This window comes from Tachysurus fulvidraco, chromosome 16 (genome assembly GCF_022655615.1).
Source record: "Tachysurus fulvidraco isolate hzauxx_2018 chromosome 16, HZAU_PFXX_2.0, whole genome shotgun sequence".
Lineage (NCBI taxonomy): Eukaryota > Metazoa > Chordata > Actinopteri > Siluriformes > Bagridae > Tachysurus > Tachysurus fulvidraco.
Genome location: NC_062533.1, coordinates 4,645,598 through 4,664,141, shown reverse-complemented (window position 1 = coordinate 4,664,141; position 18,544 = coordinate 4,645,598). Strand labels below are relative to the sequence as shown.

Here is an 18,544-nt window from a genome sequence, read left to right as displayed (position 1 = left end):
ATTAAAAGTGAAAAACTTGATTACAGGCATGAGTAATATTTCCTAGAGTATTAGTCTTGAATTTCAATTGCTTTTAATTCATTAGAACATTTTTACTTTTAAGAGGTCATTACATTAGCAAAGAATATCAAACAAAACGATCAGTTGATGGAATCAGATGTTAAACAATGCTCTTGAGTGAAAAACATGCTATTGTTGTTACAGTGAGATTTCAGTGTTAGGTATGTGCATTCTATAGGTTATACAGTCATGGCCTGTTAAACAGCCTCCTCCGTTCTACGTTGTCCAGGACCCCAGATGATGGCTTGCTCTCTGAACAGCTGGTTTACAGACTTCAGTAGTGTGTGTGTGTGTGTGTGGGTGGGGTGTATGGTGTTGATATGATCGGATCCAAGTCGAAATTTTTTCTTCAAAATATAAAAAAAATCTATGCATCATTGAAATATGTCACTTTTTCTCCTGTTAATTTCAGAATTGGATTTTTCCCCCCACATTCTATGTAAAAGGTAAAAAAAACAAAAACAAAAAAAAACAAACAAATTAAGGACAAATCCCATTCCGAATTAAAATGGGAAGACTCCCATTTGAGTACAGTAATGTCTAAGCTGCATGAAGAATTAGTACACAAATGTTTTCTGTAAATGCATTTATTAGTTCCATCTACAACAGAGATTATTTTCAGACTCTAGATGACAAGCCTCAATAATGTGAAATGCCTTAGCGGTAGTGTGTTATGGAATGGTTAAACAGCAGGAATGGCTTAAAATAAAACGGAAGTGCTGTGTGTTCAGATGCTGCACTGCTGAAGCTTCTTGTCAGCCTGCTTCAGAGAGATCCAGGTGTTGAGCATAGAGGCACGCAGTTTAGCCCACACCAGGTGATCAGTCAGGCCCAGGATCTGAGCGGCATGCTGGGCAGCTGCATCTGGAGAGAGAACTGTTGAGCAGCCCAGACCTGAAGAAGAGAAGAAAGAGAACATTAATGAATGGGTGGAGACGTATTTTGGCAATTGGGAGAGGCACTTTAAAGCTCATGTATGCAGTGGAACAACTAAAATGGCATCAGAGCTGGAAGAGCCAGAAACTCACAATACATACACACATCCTTATAAGGATGCAAAGTTCAGCCACAATTCAATAACTGCTGGAAATTGACTAGTTGATTACACATCCTTATCCAGAGTGGCCTAAATTCTCTCTCTCTTTTTTAAAAACAGTACTTGAATGTTTAAGACCTCGATCAGGGGCTCAGCAGTGGCAGCTTGCCTGTTCTGTGGGATGTGGTAGCCTAGGGGTTAAGGTGTGTTGGACTGCCTGGGAGACGAACTCACAAGCTTCTAATAGGCAGCCCAACACCTTAACCATTAGGCTACCACATCCCACAGCACAGGCAAGCTGCCACTGCTGGGCCCTTGTGTAAAGCCCTTATGCTTCTCTCTGCTTCTGGGGAAAAGTTAAAACCAAAACAGGCTTTTAGGATAATTGTGCATTACTTAGTGATACTTCCTGACTTTATTGCAGAATAATGTGCAGCACCATAAAATTGAGAATTGTGTTTTCTGTATCAAAAAATCTGAGCTATTTTCAAAAGGTTTATTGTCAAGCTAAATGTGCAACATTGCTTGTGCATATTAGCAGAATAATACTTACCACTGGGCATGCGTAAAGATGACCAGATATCCTGAGCTCCCCAGTCTGATGTAACAGGAGGACAGTTAATCACAGGATAAACTGTGTTTCCTGACATCACCGGACCTAAACCATTACTCCGCCCTGCTACGGCTACAAAAATGGTTGGGACGCCATCACCTGAGGAAATAAAAGCACAGTAATACATAAGATAGGGAAAGAAACTATGGTTTTAATGCTACCACTCTTATTATTCACGTTCTATTCAAACCTCAAACTGGTAACTACAAGCTTTACGTAAACTGTTCCGAGCTTTTTTTCCCCCGTCTTTGTTACCTTCATATTCTGATTTGATGCGAAGGGTCTCATCAGGGCCTTTATGCGCAGACGTGACACGGACATGGCAGAGGATCCCGTAGGAGCCGCAAGCTTTCTGAATCCTCTCAGAGTGAGCCATGTCAGATGTAGAGCCCATCAGTACAACAACTCTCCCGCTCGCCTGTGACTCCAGGAGCAGCTAAAGGCATATGCAAACATGCAAGTCACAAGCAGAATCCTGGCAAAGGATTAATACAACACTAACATTCACAGATCTTCCAGCACGGCTTGACTGGTCTCACCATTGCTCACGGTAGCAGTAAGCAACAAGACCCAGTATCGGTCCTCAGTGCACATTGGGATATTTAAGCCAGATATGAAAATGCTCTTTGTGCACTACTGTTATTACACCACGTGGTGGCGCCAAAGTACTGACCACATACTAATATTTATACACACGTCTAGGACCAAAAGCTAATGAATTTTGATTTGAAAATGCAGTAAAATTTGGCATTCTTTAAAGGAACGATTACAAAAAAAACAAGATACATCAACCCTAAAAAGGTTCAGGGTCACAGAGACTGAAGTCTTGTGAAACCTATGGATTTTATTGAAGGTTAAGAAGAGCGGGTACACAGAGATATGAAGAGTTCACATGAACAACGAGGACAAATTGTGCAATTTCAGTCAGCAAGTGAATGTTTAACGTCCTAAATACACCAGGTTCACCTGGCATGACAGGTCATTAAATAAGAATTACTATGGCATGTGAGGGAAGTGCGTGTGTGTGCGTGTACCTGTACTCTTTCAGCCACCCATTCAAAGTTTCTCTTGACCATCTGCATGGCCTCAGGTGTGACCTCTTTTAAGTCACGATAAACCTGCACAAGGAAACAAACCACAAGGTTCACAAGGACACCAGCACAACCATAGACACTAGTATATCAATTTGATGGACAAGAAAATATCTTTTCTAATTGCTTCTGTATTAGAGGATAAAGCAAATGTACTTGTGAAGCACAAACTACACATGAAAACCATCAGCTGTTAAAATACTGGCAACGGTGTGATTACATGCTTTTTTCTTGACTAGTCTTTATAACTGGATGGATGAAAGGGAGCTGGCCTGGGAAGTTAAAGCATTGTGTTCAACACCACACACACACACGCACACACACACACAAAGTGTCAGACTTCAGACTTTAAGCAATGACAGTCCCGCACTGTGAATGTGAAACTCGCCTGCTTATCTTTCTGTTGGCTGCGATCTCCAGCCGGCCAGAGTCTCCATGAGTCGTTGTCGATCACATCAGCCAGCACCACTTCCTTGGTCGACACGTCTACACCAAACTCGATCTAAACGAAACAGAACGAGTCCATGCTGGGATTTAACACTTGGACGGATAATAATCAAATGATGATGGAAAGGTAGGTGAATATAAAAAGAACAGTTTTGTTCACTATCGTACACTATCTTAAATGTACCTTCATATCTACCAGCGTACAGTTCTGGGTGGCCCAGGCCTTCTCCAGGATCTCAAAGATAGCCACTGTGCTCTTACTCATGATGTCCACCTCACAGCGGCCGATCTTCAGGCCTGCCAGATCGAAGGCGGCCGCTAGGAGCTGCTCCTCAGACCACTGCGGGTCATTATTGGCATCATCCTGCAAGGAATCGGTTCCATCAAACATTTAATTCATGAATCAAATATGGAGTAATGGTTAATCATCATCTGATAATAGATCATTTCCAGAAATACTGTTTCTTATCTGAGAGCCAAACTGCTTTGTTTTTACTACATTTCCAAGCCATATTATTTCTGCAAACTGACTTCACACTCCACTGATAACTGCATGATGCAATCCAATCATTTACTTGTGTTTACAGTGTTCTTGTACAAGCATGTGGCAACATATTGATCAGAGGTACAAGGTGTCAGGAATTCTTTGTCAAACTTCTAGTAGAGACCCACCTTGAAAAACATCTCCATTTTCAGTGGTGAGAAGCGATAGCCTTCTTTGACGCCCGGATTCCTTTTTAGGAAGGAGCCCGTGGCGATTCGTCTACACACCCACTCGATGGGGATCATCTCACAGTGGCTGGCTATGAACGCCGTCTCCGAATGCTGCTTTACAAATGCAGTCTTAACTCCTGACAGAACAGAAGATGGAGGTCAGTGAGAAACGGTGTACAAGTTTTTACACAAAAACACAAAGCGTGTTGGTATCAAACTGACCACACTCACGCTAGCAAAAAGTGACTTGGTGGGTCAGCCATGACAGATTAGGACTTTAGTATCTGATAGAAGGACAATACTGACAATAAACAGACTAACTGAGCATGATCGGATATGTGGGAGTGTGAATCACATTTCATTTAATTCAACAAAATACAAGTCACAAGGTACTGATTTAACAAACACAAGCGTGTTTGAGCTAGAGACAAGCTGCAGTTCCTCCATATAAGTACAAATGATTTGAAACAGACTTCTGAATTAGGCCAAGGTTTCTTTTCTCATTCAATGTGACTGTGATAAAACACTGATGGCTCATTACTGTAAAATGAAGCATTATGCACCGGTTTAAGACATTCAGCCTCACATTGCCATAGATACGGTCAAATTAATAAAATGTTGATACATGAGAAGCCAAAACCAGTCTATTGGCTATTTAGCAAAAGGCCACACAGTTACAAAAACATGTTGCATTGTGGGTAATTACGTAGGTGATCGTGACCTCAGTGAAAACAACCCATAGAAAGGACAACTTGAACCTGTGACCGAGCTCACCAGCTTCATGTAGGAGCTTGAAGACACAGCTGGTGGTCTTGTTGGAGATTGCTGCCTTGCCCTCCATTTGGTCTTTCCTCACTGCGTTGCCCGCCGTGATCTGGTCTTTGGACTGGACCAGAACCTGGCCTGGGATGTCTAGCAGCTCAAAGATCTGCTTGGTCTTGCCCTCGCTGAGCTTTTTGCCAAGCTTCAGATCTACAAAGCAGGAGAAAGAACAGCAAAACAAATGAAACTCATTAAAAGGTTGACTAGTCGCAGAGGAGGAACATGATTCCACCTAGTCTCCCAATTTCAGGGTTTTTCCTACATTGAAATTTTTTTGGCGGCTGCCAAAACAATTTTTTGACCCACCAAGGCCTTATTTGATGTGTAATTGGGTTTTGGGAGTATACTTTTGCCGAATTAACGCTGGGTGTGAATTGCAGTAAAAAAAAAAGTTGCCTTATCTTCTCTTACAACTTGTGACAAGCATTCAGCACATGCAGCTAACAACTTTAAATAAACTCAAAAAAAAAAAAAAATCTACCAAGTTATGAAGCGTTTTGTGTGTGTTGACAAATCTTTCGCGATGTCTTGAACAGCCAGGATTCCCACACAACACTAAAGTCCGATTCTTGACCTAATGACTCCTTTGAGCCGACTCATTATAATGAATGGTTAAAGCAATCCGTCTGCCGTCAGTGTCTGAATCGGTGTGTAACAAATCTTTACTTCTTAGAAGAACATACACATAAATGACAAAGTAAGTGTGCTTACCCCATTTAGCAAGAGTGTGTAGTAAAATTTAGCCTTAATAATCCACAGTATGTATAGGCCGATGACAATGTGTAGTAAATTACCTATAAAATCATTTAGTTTGTGAGATGAGTGAGATGAAACTAAATCAAAGCACAAAGCAAGCTGTTGCTAGCTAATTTTATATGGTAAAAAATTATTAAAACGCTATTACACCTTCTAACGCTACGTTTTTAATGCTGCTTTTTAATTGATATGACTATACTAAAATAATTATCAGGTCTATCAAAAAAGGATTTTCTCTTTCAAAACTATGAAACCCAGTCATGGAAAAATCACAGGTTTTTTTGCAAAGAGCGCAAGAAAGGATGACCGTGAGAGTGACCGGTAATATCTGTGTCTGATAATTGCATAGTCTATATATAATTTGGAATTTATAATTATGACATTTCAAATATACTTTGGTATCAATGATGTTTACATGTAAAATATGTCGGTCAGCCACCACCGAAGACCAATTTTGACCCAGGAAAAACCCGGAATTTATCACTGTAAGTGGCCTATATATATATATATATATATATATAAATAAAATTTGTGTGTGTGTGTGTGTGTGTGTGTGTACCTTTGAGAGTCACAAACTGCTGGAACCAAATTCCTTGTGTGTGATAACACACTTGTCCAATAAATCTGATTCTGATTCCTATTTTATTATAATAAATATATGACATTCTCTGAAGCATTTCCTGAAGTATATACACGTTACGTGTATGTATGTGTGTGTGTGTGTGTGTGTGTGTGTGTGTGTGTGTGTGTGTGTGTGTGTATATATATATATATATATATATATACACACACACACACACACACACACACACACACACACATATCTCAAGACTGTTGTGCATCTTATTATGATGGTATGCCATTCCTAAAATGTTGTAAATTACATACCGGAAAAACATGATTTAGAGCTGTGGATTTGGATGGATTACATGCTGGGACACGTGCTGAGTTTTTGTGTTTAAGAGTAAATGAAGCCCCAAAACGTGGTAAGGTAGACAATGATCAAGTAGATGACCTGATCAAGACCTAAAACTCTGATCCTAATAATAATAATAATAATAATAATAATAATAATAATAATGCACAAAGTATGAGCTTCCTCCCTGAAATATGAATGGATCAAACCTTTACTTTGTTACACGTGATTTTAACATTACTGTGTTGACAACAATATCGGAAGCCAATCGACAGGTTACTGCTAGTTAGTTACGGCGCAGAATGACAGCTAAATGAACAAGAAAACAAACTTTCAAGGTGTTTTCAATGCAGCAATCTGGGTAAAGCATGGCGCGCGCGCGCACCCACCTACCCCCCCACACACACACAATGCAGTGCAAGCTTTACACAACTACATACCTCCTCCTGTCGACGCCATTTCGGTTACAATTTTCTTGTCCTGCAAAAACGTTAATAATCAGAAGATTATAATTAATCACAAAACCCCAAAATCTAGACAATAGAGAAATTAAGCTACCTGCAGGTCAGTAAACTGAAGCTCTTAATGGAGGAACCACGTGAGGTTTGAGGAGAGAAAGAAGCCACAAGACTCGACTGACAATACAAAGTTACGACACTTTATAAAAAAAGAGTCAGTGACGCCATCTTCACCACGTGGGACGGTTTCAACAACCTAAACAAATACTGAGTTCATATCTCAGCAAATTCTCTGCGATTTCTAATGAGGAGAAGTTTGTTTAACCGACAGATTTTTATCTTTTATCTATTTTTTTTTTTTTTTTTACTAAACTGAAAACTGACAAGTTGTTTGCGAGCTCACGTGTGTCTTGTAGCCGATTCTGCAGGGATTTGAACTCCCACCTATTTCTGTAGATGGTACATTCCGGCTAAAGCGCCAGTGAAGCAGCACGTGGTTGGATTGGGAGATTTTCGGGGAGTGAAGTTTTGTAGGTTTTGGGGGAATTTAAAGTTGTATTAGAAATGGAGTTTGAAGAATCCGGTATCGGAGAAGAATGTGGAGTTTTCGGCTGTGTTGCTGCAGGAGAATGGCCAACACAGCTTGAAGTTGCCCAGATTATAACCCTGGGGCTTGTAGCTCTGCAGCACAGGTAAGAACCCTCATACACTAATAATGCATGAACACTTAGGTGTTCTTAGTCTTTACAGGCAGACTGAATTAAAACTAAAGCACACCTGGAAAAAAAAAAGACTTTTTTTTATGTGAAACTTTTTTTTTTTTTTTGCAAACACCACTTGAGTTTGTCAGAAACAGCTGACCAATAGGAGGCATCTGCTAATCTGGGGTGCCAATACTTTTGAAACGCTTCCAAAGTGTAAGGAATCTGATGTGTAAGCCTCCAATGCACGTGTTCTCATAAGATTCAGCCCTGACTTCTCAAACTGGCACCACTGTCCTTTTATAGAATAAATATAGAATTAATCAATTAATTAATTAATTAGTATTTAAGGACTTTTTTTTAATGAATGGACAAGGACTAATATTCAGCACATGACACTATAACCCGTGTTATCAGTTATTGCCCTGATCTCAGCTTGGTTTCCTGAACTACATTGACAGACAACCTTAAATGAACATTACGCATGTTCTGAAAGTAAGATTCTTGCCACTATATACTTTTTTTTTTTTTAAAAAATCCAGATTTATAAATATATGACTACGGTAATGTTTCAAAAATTAATAAGATCATTACAATGATGTCTAACATAACTGACTAAAAAAGCTAATTTATATTATAGAAAAATCTAAAAGAAGAAACCCCACCCTACACACTCGCTATAATGCAAAACAGGAACATAAGCCTAGAGCTGACATTCACTTGTGAGCCCATCAGGTTTCCCGGTGAATGTTAAAAGGGTTAAAATGGATTTCATTCACAGCAACGTTAAACACACTGGTGGTGAGTTTTGTTAAAACTTTCTGTTGTCATCATGACTGTTGTTATGAGTTGCATCTTAAATCTAAAGCTTTCACCCTACGTTCAAAAGTGTGTATTAATCTAGAAAATATAGAAGACTGCTACACAACCGGTATACTTAATCTTCCTTAAAAACACTTATAAACTCTAACTAACTTGTTTCCTATTACAGTTATAGTACTTAATAAGGATCAGAATAAATGTGCAATTTGAAACTAGTTTGTTTACCAGAGGAACAAGGTAGATATTGTAACACACAGTATCTGTCTCCATAATGAGCCATATTACTAATAATAATCGTTTCTATAATAAAAGGCAAAGATGAGAGTTTTTCCCTCACAGGAACCGACGGATTACTGATTGTCAGTGTACTGATGTGTGTTGTACTGATCAGCTCACCAGGTTATCGGTGTTGTCGGCCATAGAGCGCACAGAGCTGATCTCCATAATCGGAATGTACTGATCCTGCTCCTCTTTGCACTGATAGTCGATGTGCTCAGACCAGTCTGTGCTGCTGTCTCCGTCATCAACACTTTCCTGAAACCTTTTGTTCAAAATGCTGTAATCTGTAAACACAAGAATTGGAGAGTGTAAATAAATTTATATAACCTTAAGTTAATACATGGATGTAAGATCACAATCTTTAGTGTTAGCTTTCAGTTATATTCATTTATTTGCTGTAAATTAATTGCTGAGTTCTTTTTATTTTATTTATTTATTTTTTTATTAGTCATATCATATTCTACATCAGTGTTAGGAAATATTACGCTCTTTATAGAGGGACAAAATCAAGAACATTTTGAATCGCAGACTGAACCTTTTTTTTTTGCTAAGACTTTTTTTCTCTTAGCTGCACAAACCATGTGACTTTTTTAAGCTTTGAAAGATATTGTGACTTTTGATTTATTTTTTATTTTGTCTTGGTCATATCACATTCATGTTTTCTAGTCACATGACTACAGTCACAGTAAAGATTCTTTTAATTTAATTTTATTCATTTTATTTTATAATTATGTCTTCATTATAAAGTATGAAGACTGAAGGACCTTCCTCTGTGGCCTTCCGCTTTTTTCCTCTTCGTGACACAGCATGCTCTCTTTCTGTGAATGTTGTCTCTCCATCACCTGTGCATACACACACGCACACCCTTTACTTCCAGTTACTTAACAGGATTTTTTTTAATGTAATGGTACATGTCCCTCTACTTCAGTGTAATTACCTGAGTTTCCGTTATATTCCTGGCGTCTTTCATATGTACCTGCTGTAATAGAATGTCTGGACAAAGGCTGTTCCTCGTATCTTGTATCTTTAGACCTCACCAGCATGTCATTTAACTGATCCTCTGTTTCGTAGTCTGTCTCAGGGAGTTCCTCTGGCCTCAAAATGCTGTCTGTTCTAGCGGCGCCAAAGCCTGGAGACCTTCTAAACATGGTATCATCCATGGCCCGCTGATCATAACCGATGGCAATGATGTCACTGTCCTCATGTGCAGGCACCTCGCAGATGGAGTGCTCGTCTAACGTGGGAGGACTGAACATCTCCTGGTTTCTGTATAGGCCTCTGACTGGCCGGGACAGAATGTTGTCTAGCTGTGTATAAAACTTCATGATGCGCCGGGTGTCTCCGATATCAGCCTTGCCCCTCTGCAAGGATCTGTACAGATATTTCAGGTTCTTGTATTTGGTACGACACTGTTTCCAGTCCCTCTCTACACCCTGCTGAAGGAGACGGCGAGATATCTGCACAAACACGTCCTTGTTTCGAGTCGAGCCTTGCAGCTGCTGCTGAATTCCCTCCTCAGCCCAGATATTAAGCAGCGCTGCCACTTCTTCCTCAGACCAATTTCGGCCCGAATCATGGACGGTGATCACGTTCTCCTCGTCTGAAGTCCTTCTAGCACCTGGTGATACACTTGAACCTGGATCAGAAAATAGCAGATCAGCAAGTCCGGTTAATGCGTATAACTGTAAACAACATTAGCTCGCCTACTGAACCAATCATATGTATTTTGGGCTGTTTACGCACCTGTATCTTTTGTCATGAGGTGATGAGAACCGGTATTTATTATTGTTTGCATATCTGCCAGACTCTCATCTGTAATAAAATAAGAAGTTGCAAAAGCAAAATGAGAATCGGAACTAAGAATGGAAAAACAATTTGAATCAGACTTGATTTAGAGAACATCAAAATACCTAGCACTTTTTTAGCTCCTGTTTATTTTCTTACCATCATCAATCTTAATATAGTTAGCTTCTCCTGGATCTCTTCTTTCATCTGCTTGGTCTCCCTCTGGATCTTTCCTGGGAGAATCCTCTTCCTCTTCTAGGAAATCCTCAATGTCCTTGCCCTGCAGGATTGCATCCACCTCTGCAAAGAAGCGCATTGTTCGACCTTGATTCTTGCTGACCTTGTAGTCATATTTGAGGTTCTTGTATTTGGTGCGACACTGTCTCCAGTCCCGCACGACCCCATGCTGGAGTTCCAGGCGGCGTGCCATCTCCTGGAAGATGGCCTTGTTTCGGTGGGTGCTCTGCAGCCGAACCTGCATTTCCCTGTCAGCCCAGATGTTAAGGAGAGCCCGAATCTCTTTATCAGACCAGTGTCTCCCTCCCTCCATACCTGAGAGAGGAACAAAATGCTGATCTGCACTCCCTGAATAAGAGAGAACAGTGGAATATTAGAGGACATCTAAACTAGGATTGGATTAGTTGACTAATTACAGGTGTGAACGGGCTCCAGTGTGTCTCATTGTGATCGGATCACTCTGGAACACATCTGACCGCATAATGTTAATAGTGTGAATGAACGCGAAAGCACTCACCTTGATGGAAAATATAGACTGTTTGTAATATCATGCTGAGTGGTAAAGTGAGACTAAAGAATAAATGTGACAGCAAGACTATAGCACTTGCTATTTGTAGCTTCTTTTGTCATCTCATTTCTCTTGTACTGTACATTTTATAAGTTTAATATGATGTTAGCTTAGGGGAAAAAAATAAATGTGTAGAAGATCCTTCATCCAGAAGAAATAGTAAAAATGAGCTAAGACTTTCAGTACCTCAGAAAACAAATTGTGGTAATTTTAAGGTATCAATTATTATTACCACATTTTTTTTCTGAGGTACTGAAAGTCTAAATTTCTGGGAAATAAGGCAAAATGTTCTAAAGAGAAAAGTTCCTCGTTATTTAAAAAAAATCATCAAAAAAACCTGTTCTTGTGTTTAAAATAATACATTTTCAGTGTATGTAAGCATTTGTTTTGGTTTGTAGAATGAATTAGTACTACTACTATTTTTTCTGAGGTACTTGACCGCTTAGGGAATAATAGGTCAACTCTCTAAAAAGAAAAGTTCCTCATTATAGAAAAAAAAAATTCAGTTTAGTTTGTGGCAATATATTTACCCTCCTGAAAGTTGCTCAGAGAAGAGTTGCCCTGTCTCCTGCTGGCAGGACTGATCTGTTCCTCGTCCATCTCGTAAGACCTTTGGGTTATGGTGTTGTCCAGCGACGTACGAATGGCTGGAGGTCTCCATTCAGGTAGTGCCATGGCTCTGCTCTGTGCCTGGCAGCTCAGCCTGTCCCTGTGCACGCCCATCTCTTTTAGGCGGCTCGAGATGGCCTCATACTTGGCCTTGCTCTCAGTCTCATCCCAGGCCTCTCTTTCCCTCCACACCACTAGCAAAGCTCTAACCTCTTCCCCTCCCCACCGACTATTTGCTTCTCTTTGGCTCTCCTCCTCCTCTCTGCCTGCTTTGTGCTCTGTACTAAGTTCCATGCTTTTGAGCTAGAAGCTTGGAAATGGCTTCTGTTGAATTTCTGCTTCTCGTTTTTTCTCTCCCTCCCCCTTTGCCTTAAGCTCAGTGTCCTAGGCAACCAGACAGTTGAGCCAGTTAGGACTGGTCATGTGACCGAGAGCGGCTTTGTGACTGGCTTAAGCTGAAGGGGGGAGGGGGCGCGGAAATGTGAGAAGTGGCTTGGCAAACAAAGCTGCAGCTGCAGAACGAACCCTTACTTATAGAGAAAGCGATAACGACTGAGAGCTTTCGGGTGCGTGGGAGAGATTTGTCAGGTTTTAAAGCCATGTCTGCTGTTTCTATGCAGTTGGCAGGTTGTTTCATAATGTCCTGCAAATATTTCCCCCTTTCTTTTTCTACCATTTCTCTCTCTCTCTCTCTTCTTCCCCCTGCACCCGCCCTCTTTCTTTTGAAACCCACTTCACTCACTAACCAGTTTGATCTGCCTTTGGGCTTAAAGCGAGGCAGCTGCTGAGTCATAAAACAGGCTGGAAAAGCACGCTTGTTTGATTCTGCTCGGTTTTAAGGGAGGAAAAGAAGAGGGGAAGAAACAGAGCATGGAGGGGAGGGGAGACATTTCCACCCTGTTCCTTTTTCATTTGTCAGCTATGCCAAGGCATGTTATTGCAACGCTGCCTGAACCAGTATGCACACTATTAATCTTTTTTTTCCACATAAAAAACACGGTCGAATTTCTGATATAACAACAAATACTCAATCCAATTAAATCACTTAAAATAACATGCTAGTAAAGGAGGGGAAATGACACTGTAGTTTTTTTTTTTTTAAAAAGAGAGAAATGCATGACTTTGTACAACATAACCCCGAAGATTAAAAACATTGTATAAGCTCATGGTTTAAGAGCAATTAGCACATTTATTGACATTTATTAACACTGCTTTTGTTATGTTGAATTAGGGGCCAAGAAAGTGCAGGCATTGTTACAAGTAATGGCTCCAGTCCACCCACATACACCACCCTCAAGGTAATATCTGTTTCAAAGATGTTTGTTGTTCTCATTGATTTTAAGTAGTAAACCTTATGCTTAAATAGAGAAAGTATTTTGAGCTTTTCACAAACTCCTATCTAAAGAAAGCTTAGATCATCCATCTTTTTTTTTTTTTTCTCTCTCTCACCGTTGTTGTTCGTTCTGTTTCTCCTTAGGGCATGGGGTTAGTCAGCTCGGCTTTTAAACCTGAAGATTTGCTGAAGCTGCGATATGGTAACTTGGGGATCGGACACACACGTTATTCCACCACGGGAATGTCAGAGCTGCAAAACTGCCAGCCGTTTGTGGTAGACACTCTGCATGGCAAGATTGCAGTGGCACACAACGGAGAACTCGTCAACGCTGCTGCACTGCGCAGAAAGGCAGGCGGTTATTTATGTTTTTAAGATACTATGAAGTTCATGAGTCTGAATCCATGGCGGTGTTTAAATGTTTACAATTCAAAAGTACCACTTGCATGTGTTTTTTTTAAATTTTAACACTGACCAGATTTGGCTCGTGTGATATACACTGGATACGAGCATCGGCCAAATGATGTACATGTAAATATACCAAATCATTTCTTTATGTACTTTGCCATAATCTCCAGTGACGATTACAACTTTCAGATTTTAAGGTTAAAAAGTTTCAATTAAAAAAATTGTAGTGTCACTCAGTAGTAAGTAAAAGAGCAGTTTGCATCTCTCCAATGAAATAGGATAATAATTCATGCAGGTGGTTTACACCCATATTAACATATTAACTGAAATCTCCTGGAGACCTGCCCCTTTCTCTCCACCATTTTTTCATGCACTTGTCTAGTCACGCGAGTGCCCTCGGCTTTGTGTCAACAGAGATTATTTATTAGAGACTATTGTTTCTTATCTAATATATAACATTAGACGCATATATATTTAACGTTAGATAACTATACATATTAAGTATTTTACGTGGTTAGAGAACGACACATTCAAGCAATTTGAACAGCATCAGCTATTTAAAAGAAAATCAATGTCAGCCAGGTGGAGTCTAGAAAATTGACTTTAGACGGAACGGATAAAAAGGATAGAGAGGATTAGATGGAAAATGTACTGCTATATATATCCTTTTTTACTGAACATCACTGTCGAATTATCTAAAAACCTTTTTTTTTATAATTGCCCTGCCTGCAAGCAGAAAATAAAAGCCTATTTTCTTTGATTAAATTATTAAAATGTTTATCATGATTTGAAAATGGAAATTATAAAAAGGAATAAAATTATTATTTTTATAATTATTATTATTATTATTATTATTATTATTATTATTATTATAACTACTAATACTTTATTTTGCAAAATAATCTTTTAAAATCTACCATTTACAAAAAAAAAAAATCACATTCATGTGTTTTATAGGTGATGAGACATGGTGTAGGTCTTTCCACTAGTTCTGACAGCGAGCTCATTACTCAGCTGCTCTGTCTGACTCCACCAATGGAGGAGGTTGACACTCCTGATTGGGTAGCACGGTCAGTTCCCTCTCTTCAACATCACCAGTTTTTTTTAATGGTCGTTGTTTAATTGCACGTGAAACCGTACCCATTATATTCATTCCAACTCAACATCTTGGTTAATTTAGTAAAGTGTAGAATATTCCAATATAATTGTTTTTTTTTGTTTGATTTCAGCATTAAGAACTTGATGACTGAGGCACCAACTGCGTACTCCTTACTGATAATGCACAAAGACGTGATCTACGCTGTGCGAGACCCGTACGGCAACAGACCTCTGTCTATCGGACGGCTGGTGCCCATCTCCAAACTACACAGCTCTGGTACAAAAAAGATGTTAAAATGAGCGGAAGGATAAAAATGAGAGAATATTATTGATTTTAAGAATGGATCATGATGAAAACATGACTTTCCGTCTTCCTCAGGAGGTGGAGAAGGAGACACAGAAGGCTGGGTTGTCTCCTCAGAGTCCTGCAGCTTCCAGTCCATCGGCGCCAAGTGAGACTTTTAACCGTGTCACTTTGAAACTGGCAACACTTGGGTACAGCAGGTGGACGCTTCCCGTGTCTCTGTCCACAGGTATTACCGTGAAGTCCAACCTGGAGAAATCGTGCAGATCTCCAAACATGGGGTCAAGAGCCTGAACGTGATCCCCCGTCCCGAGGGAGATCCCCCAGCTTTCTGTATATTTGAGTATGTCTACTTTGCCAGGCCAGACTCCATATTTGAAGGTAAGTGCATCATTCGAACAAGGATTCAAATCAAATGCTGATTCCCTGTACAATTATTTTTTTTTTACATTACTCCATAATGTAGCCTTTCTGTTGCTCCCCATCACGTGTATACTATTAACATCACGTCGATACAATGAAAGAAAAAGTACTTGCGGAAGTAGAATTTCAGAAGTTTGCCTCTTTTCTACATAAGACAAAAAGGCTGCCATAAAACGAGCAATTTTTAAGACATTGTCCGGATACAAAACGGACTGTGTTTACGTATATTATTCTGTATATTATTATTATTATTATTATTATTAGTTCTTATGCACTAATATTCTAGATTCTTCTATGTAGTAAGAACTCTGTAAATACATCCGTGGTCTCTGAGGCTCTCTGGTGTACAAGCACTGGATCTAGTGATACAAATAACAGTCGTAGTGTGAGAATCTAATGCAGTCCACTGTAAGTAAGCTGTGTTTATTATATCTGTTGTGTTAAATGAGTAACAGAAATGATTGCTTTTGTTTCACACTCAAGCATCAAACTCCTCATCATCTTCACTCAGTCTCTGGTGGTGTGTTGCAGGTCAGATGGTCTATACAGTCAGGCAACGCTGTGGACGCCAGCTGGCCATCGAGGCCCCGACTGATGCAGACGTGGTCAGTACAGTGCCCGAGTCTGCGACTCCAGCTGCTTTAGGATACGCACAAGTGGTAAAAGATTTGTATAATTATAAATAATATTAATGTATTACTAATGTATGATGTTATTATTCCTGCAATAATTCCCGATTATACCACAGCACTACTGAATTTTGGACTCGTTCCTAATCTAAGGTAAAGTTTAGAAAAAAAAAAGAAAGAGTAAGGGCTTCACGTCTATCATGCTCAATGGATTTCACTTGTTTTTGTTCCTGAAATTAAAAATGAGCCTGAAGAGAAAAGGTGTGCGTGTGCTGTGTTGTGCGTGTGCCGTGTTGTGCATGTGCCGTGCGTGTGCCGTGTTGTGCGCGTGTGCCGTGCGTGTGCCTTTTGCCCTGATTCTTTCCCATGGTCAAGCACTTCAGTGTAAACTCGCTGATTAACAGCCTGTTCACGGGAAACAAACACTTTATAAACAAATCCCTTGCTTTTCTTTTGTTGCTTTGGACACATGCCAGTATGCAGTAGTGTCAAAAAACTTGCTCTTGCATAGTCACTGCTTCGGCTGCAGTTTTCACACAAATCATCTGCTGTGAAGAGTGAAGCACAAAAATGGGGAAAAATGCATGCGCATGGACTAGGGGGGGGGGCACGACACAAACCACACACATAATCACAAGGTATGATGTGAGTCGGAAGACAGAAAAAACCAAAACCTGCAGCTACATTGAGCAAGTTCAAATTCTTGGAATTTTTAGGTCCTCTCTCTGTGTCTATGAGCCACTGTCACTCTGAGGAGATGGTTTACAAACAACACTAATAAAAGTTACCTTGGATTAAATGTTGATGCCTTTTACCTTCACAGCATCTTCTTGGGTTTAGCCTGGTTTCCTACCACTCCATTGCTTTCTCCCAATGCATCATTCTGTACTCTGTGATATAACTTGATTGGATACTGTCCTGTCTCTCCAGTCTGGCCTGCCCTATGTCGAGGTCCTGTGTAAAAACCGCTACGTCGGCAGGACGTTTATTCAACCAAATACTCGGTTGCGTCAGCTCGGGGTGGCTAAGAAATTTGGGGCGCTGACGGACAACTTTTCTGGCAAACGAGTTGTTCTCGTCGACGATTCTATCGTGAGAGGCAACACCATCTCGCCCATCATTAAACTGCTCAAGGAGGCCGGAGCAACAGAGGTAGGATTTGTACGAGTTTTCCATTTCATTCAAGTTCACATTCATTTAATATAAACATACTTCTGCTTCACTAATTCGCTTAATCTTTTGCTGAAAACCAATGAGTAGGTCCACATCCGTGTGGCGTCTCCTCCGATTCGGTTCCCCTGCTACATGGGCATCAACATTCCTACCAAAGAAGAGCTTATTGCTAACAAACCAGAATTCAAGGACATCGCAAACTATATTGGTAAGTCGAGATAAATATTGGAATTGTTTACTTAAATTCCGGCATATTTTTAAGGACACTATTTTACAGGAGTAAATAATGTCCTTCGAGCATGGTTCGAAGGACAGTTTTGCTTCCTTGTGAAATGCTTGACAACACTGTGGATTTTTTTGTTGTTGTTGAACCCATCCATTGCTTTTGTGTGTGAATTGCGAGTGAAACCATCCTGTTAACACACAAACCTCGCATTAGAGAACGGTTTGAGACAACGTGTGGCTGTTCTTGTGTTGCGTAGGAGCCACCAGTGTGCGTTACCTGTCCGTCGAGGGCCTTGTGTCTGCAGTTCAGAGTGGGATTGAGACATGCGACAAGAAGCAGATCAGCTCCAGCAGCAAAGCTAGCACAAAACTGGGTCACTGTACAGCCTGCCTGACTGGTAAATACCCCGTCGAGCTGGAGTGGTGATGAAACACACAGCAACTCAACAGCCGACGTTGCACCTCGTGAAAACCTAGCCTGTGATGAGTGGTAACCATTACAGACGGATTAGCTCCATTATACTGGGAGGTATGAAAGGTAATCATGATTGCATTATAACAAGGGTTTCTGCTCTCTAAAGGACATTTCAGTTTTTCACCCTTTTGTATATTTTGACAATTACCGTGATGTGCTATATACTTCAATATGTTCACTTGTATGCAAATTTAAGCACTTTATTTTGCCCCTCATTTTCCCCCCACTTCCTGTCCAACGCCTTCTGTTCACCAATCACATGGTTCGAGCAGCTGCAACCTCTGAACGGTCTTGTTTCAGCGATGCCTCCAAGTTACACTAAGAACATTTTACATCTAGACTGTTTAGTTGTTTACTTTGTGTAATATTACTCATCATTTGTATCTCTCTTTTCTTATAAGCCTTTCTTATAGCCACAGCATTGTTACGGACATCGGACAAAGCGTGTGTCAAGGAATGTCACGAGGAATTGTCAAAGTAAATGTGTGTGTGAAATAAAGCTGCTTTTGTTTGGTCCATTTCAACTGTGTAACAAAACCTGTTGCAATCCAGCGTAATTAAA

The 18,544-nt window shown here is 40.2% G+C and overlaps 2 protein-coding genes across 5 annotated transcripts; one reads left to right on the top strand and one right to left on the bottom strand.

Annotated features, from left to right (window-relative positions):
- Positions 1-631: 631 nt before the first annotated feature.
- Positions 632-12,223, bottom strand: paics (phosphoribosylaminoimidazole carboxylase, phosphoribosylaminoimidazole succinocarboxamide synthetase). Of its 4 annotated transcripts, none has more exons than XM_027146130.2 (15): positions 11,836-12,223; positions 10,660-11,085; positions 10,459-10,527; positions 9,653-10,351; positions 9,480-9,557; positions 8,833-8,999; positions 6,896-6,935; positions 4,736-4,933; positions 3,920-4,098; positions 3,432-3,611; positions 3,189-3,302; positions 2,744-2,827; positions 1,965-2,145; positions 1,650-1,808; positions 632-954 (listed from the first exon to the last, which is right to left on the bottom strand). In XM_027146130.2, the coding sequence occupies exons 1-15, from the start codon at positions 12,206-12,208 to the stop codon at positions 788-790; spliced, it is 3,114 nt and encodes a 1,037-aa protein (XP_027001931.2). In that variant the 5' UTR covers positions 12,209-12,223; the 3' UTR covers positions 632-787. The 4 variants fall into 4 exon arrangements, with proteins under 4 accessions (XP_027001931.2, XP_047657428.1, XP_027001932.2 ...); XM_047801472.1 differs by having other exon boundaries at positions 8,833-9,001; positions 9,485-9,557; XM_027146131.2 differs by lacking the exons at positions 8,833-8,999; positions 9,480-9,557; positions 9,653-10,351; ... (1 more) ...; positions 10,660-11,085; positions 11,836-12,223 and adding an exon at positions 7,014-7,134.
- Positions 7,120-18,502, top strand: ppat (phosphoribosyl pyrophosphate amidotransferase). Its single transcript, XM_027146132.2, has 11 exons — positions 7,120-7,605; positions 13,146-13,212; positions 13,392-13,598; positions 14,613-14,725; positions 14,885-15,030; positions 15,133-15,205; positions 15,287-15,438; positions 16,012-16,139; positions 17,040-17,261; positions 17,370-17,490; positions 17,765-18,502. The coding sequence occupies exons 1-11, from the start codon at positions 7,478-7,480 to the stop codon at positions 17,932-17,934; spliced, it is 1,527 nt and encodes a 508-aa protein (XP_027001933.1). The 5' UTR covers positions 7,120-7,477; the 3' UTR covers positions 17,935-18,502.
- The last annotated feature ends 42 nt before the right edge of the window (positions 18,503-18,544 follow it).